Source organism: Salvelinus sp. IW2-2015, linkage group LG18 (assembly GCF_002910315.2).
Source record: "Salvelinus sp. IW2-2015 linkage group LG18, ASM291031v2, whole genome shotgun sequence".
NCBI lineage: Eukaryota > Metazoa > Chordata > Actinopteri > Salmoniformes > Salmonidae > Salvelinus > Salvelinus sp. IW2-2015.
Window position 1 is genome coordinate 51,982,538 of NC_036858.1, and position 9,672 is coordinate 51,992,209.

Sequence of the window (9,672 nt, forward strand, 5' to 3'; positions counted from 1 at the left end):
TGTCTGTCTGTCTGTCTGTCTGTCTGTCTGTCTGTCTGTCTGTCTGTCTGTCTGTCTGTCTGTCTGTCTGTCTGTCTGTCTGTCTGTCTGTCTGTGTTTTCCAGGACTACTGGTTGTCCCTGGTGTTCAAGCGTCTGGTCGGTCCCAGGGTGTTGGCAGTGCGGGTAGCAGGCTTGCAGAGGAAACCACGACCAGGGAGGGTTATACGAGACAAACTACGGATCTACGCACATTGTACCAGCTTCCACAAGTAAAAACTACAGCCATATACAGTACACTATACCAGCTTCAAAAAGTACCACTTTGTCAGTACAATTTTGGCCTAAGGACAAGAATTAGCTGGGTGGCTAAAAAGCAATCACAGCTTAGACTTCTATAGCTTTGTTGTCCCATCTTCCTTCCCTTGGTGTTACATTCTCAATACACCTGAGGCACAGTTTCTAGTCTCTCCCATACTATAACCCAGGTTCCCCCCCAAAACTTCAAAAAAAAWAAAATAATAATCATCTATATATATATATTTTAATTGTTGGACATAATAGACTGTAAAAACACCAGGAAGTCAGCTCCAAGAGATTTTAATTGTTGGACATAATAGACTGTAAAAACACCAGGAAGTCAGCTCCAAGTCATTTCAATTTAAGAAATTTGTTCCCAAGTATTCCATAATAGAGAGACACGTGATCGTATATAATTGTAAGCAAGGTTTAAAATGATTGTATTTTAGTCAAACATTATATATCTGTTTGGGCTTCTTGTGGTCAATTTGCAGTCTACAGATTATTTGTAATATAGTTCCGGCCCCCTGAACAGCCGAAAGAAATCGTCCCGTGGCTGAATCTAGTTGATGATCTCTGCTATAGCCCATTAATAAGCAACTCTAGCCATACTAAATCACACCAATAACCCAGTCTTCCACAATTCTACCTAGTCTGCCTGTAACTACAGCTCATAAATAACCGTCGTCCAGGCACCTCAGTCTTTCTGAGGCCAGGCCATAAAACTTAACAGGTATCACTTATCAGGCGTGTGAGGGACTGTTCTCTTCGTGAAAGCGGCGGTGACAGGTGTGCCAGTCCTTTATCCTGGTTGGAGGGAGTTTTGGGGGGAGGGTGAGGGGAAACGGAGGGGTAGGTACAATAGGGACGTCTGTGCCAGACTAGATAAAGAGCAGCACCGTCCCGCTGTTCCCCCTGTTCAAGGTTATCATTTAACCCAGCCGTATGAGATGTGTATCAGGTCAGCAGAGCTTTCAGCACCAGGCTAGACTTAATGCCCTCTGTCCCACCTACACACACGGCTCAGTTACAACTGTTCACCCTACTCCACACACTACACTATCTATATGCAATAACTAGAATATTATTCGGAAAGCATTCAGACCCCTTGACTTTTTCCACATTTTGTTAAGTAACAGCCTTATTCTAAAATGGATTTAAAAATGTCTCATCAATCTACACACACCTGTATTTGGGGAGTTTCTCCCATTCCTCTGTAGATCCTCTCAAGCTCTATCAGGCTAGATGGGGAGCGTTGCTGCACAGCTATTTTCAAGTCTCTCCAGAGATGTTCAATCGGGTTCAAGTCCTGGCTCTGGCTGGGCCACTCAAGGACATTCAGAGACTTGTCCCGAAGCCACTCCTGCATTGTCTTGGCTGTGTGCTTAGGGTCGTTGTCCTGTTGGAAGGTGAACCTTCGCCCCCAGTCTGAGGTCCTGATCGCTCTGGAGCAGGTTTTCATTAAAGGATCTCTCTGTACTTTTCTCCGTTCTTTGCCTCGATCCTGACTAGTCTCCCAGTCCCTGCCGCTGAAAAACATCCTCACAGCATGATGCTGCCACCACCATGCTTCACCCTAGGGATGGTGCCATGTTTCCTCCAGACGTGACGCTTGGCATTTAGGCCAAAGAGTTCAATCTTGGTTTCATCAGACCAGAGAATCTTGTTTCTCATGGTCTGAGAGTCTTTAGGTGCCTTTTGGCAAACTCCAAGCGGGCTGTCATGTGTCTTTTACTGAGGAGTGGCTTCTGTCTGGCCACTCTACCATAAAGGCCTGGTTGGTGGAGTGCCATAGAGATGGTTGTCCTTCTGGAACATTCTCCCATCTCCACATAGGAACTCTAGAGCTCTGTCAGAGTGACCGTCGGGTTCTTGGTCACCTCCCTGACCAAGGCCCGTCTCCACCGATTGCTCAGTTTGTCCGGGCGGCCAGCTCTAGGAAGAGTTTTGGTGGTTCCAAACTTCTTCCATTTAAGAATGATGGAGGCCACTGTGTTCTTGGGGACCTTCAATGCTGCAGAAATCTTTTGGTACCCTTCCCCAGATCTGTGCCTCGACACAATCCTGTCTCGGAGCTCTGCGGACAATTCCTTCAACCTCATGGCTTGGTTTTGGCTCTGACATGCACTGTCAACTGTGGGACTTTATATAGACAGGTGTGTGCCTTTCCAAATCATGTCCAATCAATTGAATTTACCAAAGGCAGACTCGAATGAAGTTGTAGAAATATCTCAAGGATGATCAATGGAAACAGGATGCACCTGAGCTCAATGTTGAGTCTCATAGCAAAGGGGCTGAATACTTAAATAAGGTACATCAACACCATCATCCCAGAAATCCTAGACCCACTCAAATTTGCATACCGTCCCAGCAGATCCACAGATGACGCAATCTCTATTGCACTCCACACTGCCCTTTCCCACCTGGACAAAAGGAACACCTATGTGAGAATGCTATTCATTTCCTACAGCTCAGCGTTCAACACCATAGTGCCCTCAAAGCTCATCACTAAGCTAAGGACCCTGGGACTAAACACCTCCCTCTGCAACTGGATCCTGGACTTTGTGACGGGCCGCCCCCAGGTGGTAAGGGTAGGTAACAACACATCTGCCACGCTGACCCTCAACACAGGGGCCTTTCAGGGGTGCATGCTCAGTCCCCTCCTGTACTCCCTGTTCACTCATGACTGCATGGCCAGTCACGACTCCAACACCATCAATAAGTTTGCAGACGACACAACAGTGGTAGACCTGATCACCGACAATGATGAGACAGCCTATAGGGAGGAGGTCAGAGACCTGGCCGTGTGGTGCCTGGACTTAAACCTCTCCCTCAACGTGATCAAGACAAAGGAGATGATTGTGGACTACAGGAAAAAGAGGACCGAGCACGCCCCCATTCTCATCGACGGGGCTGTAATGGAGCAGGTTGAGAGCTTCAAGTTCCTTGGTGTCCACATCACCAACAAACTAACATGGTCCAAACACACGAAGACAGTCGTGAAGAGGGCACGACAAAACCTAATCCCCCTTAGGAGACTGAAAAGATTTGGCATGGGTCCTCAGATCCTCAAAAGGTTCTACAGCTGCACCATCGAGAGCATCCTGACTGGTTGCATCACTGCCTGGTATGGCAACTGCTCGGCCTCCGACCGCAAGGCACTACAGAGGTTAGTGCGAACAGCCCAGTACATCACTGTGGCCAAGCTTCCTGCCATCCATTGACTCTATACCAGGCGGTGTCAGACGAAGGCCCTAAAAATTGTCCAAGACTCCAGCCACCCTAGTCATAGACTGTTCTCTCTGCTATGCACGGCAAGCGGTACCGGAGTGCCAAGTCTAGCTCCAAGAGGCTTCTACACAGCTTCTACCCCCAAGCCATAAGACTTTTGAACATCTAATCAAATGGCTACCCAGACTATTTGCATTGCCCCCCCCCCCCCCTTTTTTTACACTGCTGCTACTCTCTGTTGTTCTCATCTATACATAGTCACTTCAATAACTCTACCTACATGTACATATTACCTCAACTAACCGGTGCTCCCACACATTGACCCCCTGTATATAGTCTCGTTATTGTTATTTTCCTGCTGCTCTTTAATTACTTATTACTTTTATTTCTTATTCTTATCCGTATTTTTTTAAACTGCATTGTTGGTTAGGGGCTCATAAGTAAGCATTTCACTGTGAGGCACATGTGACTAATAAAATGTTTTTTTTTTTTAAATAAATTTGCAAACATTTCTAAAAACGTTTTTCTATTTGTTTTTATGGGCTATTGTGTGTAGATTGCTGAAGAAATGGTTTTATTTAGTCCATTTTAGAATAAGGTTGTAACATAACATTCTGAAGGCACTGTATATATTAAATATACAATTAACACATATAAGGGAGTATCAGTCTTCCGTCTTTGCTGGTGAACATTTTCTTTGATCTCTATCCCCTGCTCCAAGCAATTGGATTTGTCTATAGTCGTCTATTCTATCATAGTTACAGGTTTGGCGCAAAGAGTACTCTCTAGAGACTGTATCTACTGATACAGATATAGATATACCTCACATCTGATCTGCAACCTATGGTGTAGCCTGTTGACAGATCTGCAGATATATGAAATGGTTGTCATCAAGTGCTTTCCATCTGGTACCTGGAAGGATAGGACGGTGACTATCGCCTCTTATGAGGGGAGTCTGTAGCCCCTGGCAAGGGACTTATATCTGGATCTCAACATCTATCCTCTTTACTCTGTTGGCAGTTCCATTACTATTTTGCTATCAAGGGTATTGTATTATTCTATCCGGATAGCCAGTCAGCGGTTTCCAGCCTTCCAGACATTTAGCGGTTAGCATGGTCTGTTTCACTATGAAACGATGCTCCAACATCAAACAACGTGAAGGATTGTTTACGTTCCTGCTTCTAATGCCTCAGAACCTCATCATTTTGGAAATCCTGGACTGTCTTTATCCCTCTCTCCATCTCTCTGTCTAATCTACGGGTATCTATCCCTCCAGCTCTCTCTGTCTGATCCAACCCAGCCCTAAGCAATGTTTGGCATGAGGCATAAGGCTCCAATAGTTAAACAGAAGAAACTCTCCAGGCCTGACCAATTACACTGTCTGACACGAAGACAGACAGACAGACAGACACTGGTTTCTGTATACAGACGTGACCAACCTTGGTTCTGTTCTCTGTCAACAGAGTGTTCGTTTGAATTTATTCAAGTCACTTGAATAGGATCTCTGTGTGTCTGCTTAGTGTTTCTTTGATGTACGATGAGATGTAGAGACAAAGAGTGAACAAAAACCAGAAGCCGTGAGAGAGACAGATGGAGAGAGAGATGGAGAGTGAGACGGAGAGTGAGACAGATGGAGAGTGATACAGATGGTGAGAGAGATGGAGAGTGAGAGAGAGATGGAGAAAGAGATGAGAGATGGAGAGTGAGACCGATCCAAAAAAGAGAGAGATGGGAGAGAGAAGATGAAAGTGAGCAGATGGAGAGAGAGACAGCTGGAGAGAGAGACAAGGCGAGAGTAGAGAGATTGATGATCAGAGACGGGACCTGTCTGACAAAGCCCAACACTGACCCTGAACAATGTGGTCCTCGCAAATATGATATCATGCCAAGACACACAGAAACATGGTACTCACACACACAGCACCCAGAAACATATGGTATCACCAACACACGACACCCAGAAACAATATGGTATCACCCACACACAGACACACAGAAACATATGGTATCACCACACCAGACACCCGAAAACATATGGTAATTCACCACACACAGACACCCAGAAACATTAGTATCACCACACACAGACACACAGAAACATAATGGTATCACCACACACAGACACACAGAAACATATGGTATCACCACACACAGACACACAGAAACATAATGCCGGTATCACCACACACAAGACACCAAAAATATGGTATACCACACACAGACACCAAAACATATGGTATCACCACACACAGACACACAGAAACATATGGTATCACCACACACAGACACCCAGAAACATTATGGTATCAACCAACACAGACACCAGAAACATATGGTATCACCACACACAGACACGCCAGAAACATATGGTATCACCACACACAGACACCAGAACATATGGTATCACCACACACAGACACCCAGAAACATATGGTATCACACACAAACCCAGACACCACAGAAAACATATGGTATCACCACACACGACACCCAAAACATTATGGTATCACCACACACAGACACCACAGAAACATATGGTATCACCACACACAGACACCAGAAACATATGGTATCACCACAAAGACAACATAAACATATGTAACCACACACAGACACCAGAAACATATGGTATCACCACACACAGACAACCCAGAAACATATGGTATCACACACACAGACACCCGAAACATATGGTATCACACACAACAGACACACAGAAACATAGTATCACCACACACCGACACACAGAAACATATGTATACCACACACAGACACACAGAAACAGTATGTATCAACCAATCAGTACACACAGAACATGCGTATCACCCACACAGACACCCAGAAACATATGGTACCCACACACAGACACCAGAAACATATGGTATCACCACACACAGACACCCGAAACATATGGTATCACCACACACAGACACACAGAAACATATGTATCACCACACACAGACACACGAAACATATGGTATCACCCACACAGACACACAGAAACATATGCTATCACCACACACAGACACCAGAAACATATGGTATCACCACACAACAGACACCCGAAACATATGGTATCACCAACACACATACACACAGAAACATATGGATCACCACACACAGACACACGAAACATATGGTATCACCACACACAGACACACAGAAACATATGGTACCATCCAGTTGTGTTGATCCTCCTTCACATTAGACAGGTTATTACATGTTTTCATGTTTGCCTTATCTTTCTCTTGTAGATATTTACCTTTGGCTAAAATCTCCTAAGTCCTGTCTCAGCACTCTGTTCCAGAGACTGGGACTCATGCTGTATTGTCTGTCCCACACTTTCACACTCTCCAACTGACCTGGAATGTGATGTTGAGTAGGGATCTTCAGGTCTTAGGTTCTGATCATATCAAAACATCTCAGATCCCTTCATCTGGGCATATTTGACAGTATAAATTGCTGTACATATCTAGAAACAAGGCAACGAGGGCAATTACATCAAACTGTTTAACAGGACAATCTGCAGTTGCTACATCCATTTCTGGACTTATACATTAGTTTGATTATTGTACTTTGATTGTTGAAGAATACAGTATAACTTATACAATTAGTGATATGTACTTATGATTGTTGAAAGATACAGTATAACTTATACATTAGTGATATGTAACTATTGATTGTTGAAGAATAGCGTATAACTTATACATTAGTGATATGTACCTATTGATTGTGAAAGAATACAGTATAACTTATACATTAGTGATATGTACCTATTGATTGTTGAAGAATACAGTATAACAATTATACATTAGTGATATGTACCTATTGATTGTTGAAGAATACAGTATAACTTATACATTAGTGATATTACCTATTGATTGTTGAAGAATACGTATAACTTATACATTAGTGATATGTACTATTGATTGTTAAGAATACAGTAAAACTTATACATTAGTGATATGTACCTATTGATTGTTGAAGAATACAGTATAACTTATACATTAGTGATATGTACCTATTGATTGTTGAAGAATACAGTAATAACTTATACATTAGTGATATGTACCTATTGATTGTTGAAGAATACAGTTAACTTATACATTAGTGATATGTACCTAATTGATTGTTGAAGAATACAGTATAACATATAAATACATCATAAGTTTAGTTCAACTGTCGTACCCATCACAACCCAACATATAACCTTGTTTTACTCCAATGTTTGTCAAAGTAAATGTAAACAAACACCATATAGCCTCAAAACAGTTGTTAAAATCTCATTTTGATAGCAGGGATGATCATTCCTTGCCTCCCACAGCTCTGTCTCTGAAAGGGGATTGCACTTTTCCAGCACCACCATTTGTTATTGTTTCAACTTCTGATTGACGGCTTTATAATAAATTGTACATACAAAAAATAGATGACATGTTTAGAGATTCTAATGAAGAGAGAACTAGATTACATAGAGTTTATGGAATGCTTGGAACACGTTCAGATTGACCCGTCTTCTTCAACTCTTTGCTCCTGTTATTAAATTGGCGGGTGGCAGCATTGTTCCATCCCTGACATACCAGGTAACATTTCAAAGGCTTTCCTCTTCTTTAAAAGGACTCTTCTCCTAGTTAGTTATTGAAGGTTCTGTTGTGCTCGGAGGAAGACACTATAAAGGCCCTTAAGATTTCGCTAGAGATATGAGAAAAGGTAGTGAGAGAGCACAAGGTCTAGTCAAAGAACTTCCTGTGTCTGTCTCTCTGTCGCTGCAGTGTGTGTGTGTGTGTGTGTGTGTGTGTGTGTGTGTGTGTGTGTGTGTGTGTGTGTGTGGGTGTGTGTGTGTGGTGTGTGTGTGTGTTGTGTGTGTGTGTGTGTGTGTGTGTGGTGTGTGTGTGTGTGTGTGTGTGTGTGTGTGTGTGTGGTAGAAAAAGAAGACCATGAAAACCAATATTTGTGTTTATCTTTACTCGCTTTTAAATTTAGAAATACTTCTCTTTATTCTTTCCTTCCAGTCGTAACTACGTGAGAGGATCCATAACGATCTATATCATCAACCTGCATCGGTCGAGGAAGAAAATCAAGCTGGGAACCTTACGTAACATGACTGTCCATCAGTACCTGGTACAGCCCTATGGACAGACGGACTACACGCCAGGTCTGTAGCAGTCCACTGTGGCACAGACGTCAATTCAATGTCTATTCCACATTGGTTCAACGTATTTTCATTGAACTGACATGGAAAAAAGTTGATTTAACCAGTGTGTGCCAGTGGGAGGGGTCTGACATTCACACACACACACACACACACACACACACCACACACACACACACACACACACACAACACACCACACACACAAACACACACACAACACACACACCACACACACACACACACACACACACACACACACACACACTCTCCTTTCTACTGGTTTTCATGGTCTTCTTTTTCACACACACTCCATTTCTATCTTTCTCTCTCTCCTCCATTTCTCTATATTTCTCCCTGTCTCTATAATATATCCTGCTGATCAATGCGATGGATAACAGACAGAGGGCTACAAACAGAGAGCTACACGACAGAGGGCTACACAAACAGAGAGCTACACAGAAGAGGGTACACAGAGAGAGGTACAAGAGACAGAGGCTACACAGAGAGAGGGCTACACAGACAGAGGGCCTACACAGACAGAGGGCTACAACAGACAGAAGGGCTACACAAACAGAGGGCTACACAAACAGAGGTAACAGACGAGGGCTACACAGACAGAGGGCTACACAGACAGAGGGCTACACAGACAGGGGCTATACAGACAGGGGCTATACAGACAGAGCAGAGCTTCATGGAACGCTTGTTTTCTGATCAAACATCCACACTGCTCTATTATAGAGTATCCTGTCCATATACTAGACCTGACAAGACACACCACACCACACACTGCTGACAAGACACACGCACACAGCACACACACACTGACCTGACAAGACACACGCACACACACACACACACACCCACACACACACACACACACACACACACACACACACACACAACAACACAACACAACACACACACACACACACACACACACACAACACAACACCACACACCACACACACACACACCAAACACACACACACACTGACCTGAAAGTCCAACTTAG

At 43.6% G+C, this 9,672-nt stretch overlaps 1 protein-coding gene across 1 annotated transcript in view; it reads left to right on the forward strand.

The window, feature by feature from the left end:
- LOC111977951 (inactive heparanase-2-like) overlaps positions 1-9,672 on the forward strand; it is a 49,916-nt gene that overhangs the window by 28,292 nt on the left and 11,952 nt on the right. The window contains exons 5-6 of the mRNA XM_070448706.1: positions 105-250; positions 8,519-8,665. Of these exons, the coding sequence (XP_070304807.1) occupies positions 105-250; positions 8,519-8,665 (293 nt within the window). The remainder of the gene's footprint in view (positions 1-104; positions 251-8,518; positions 8,666-9,672) is intronic.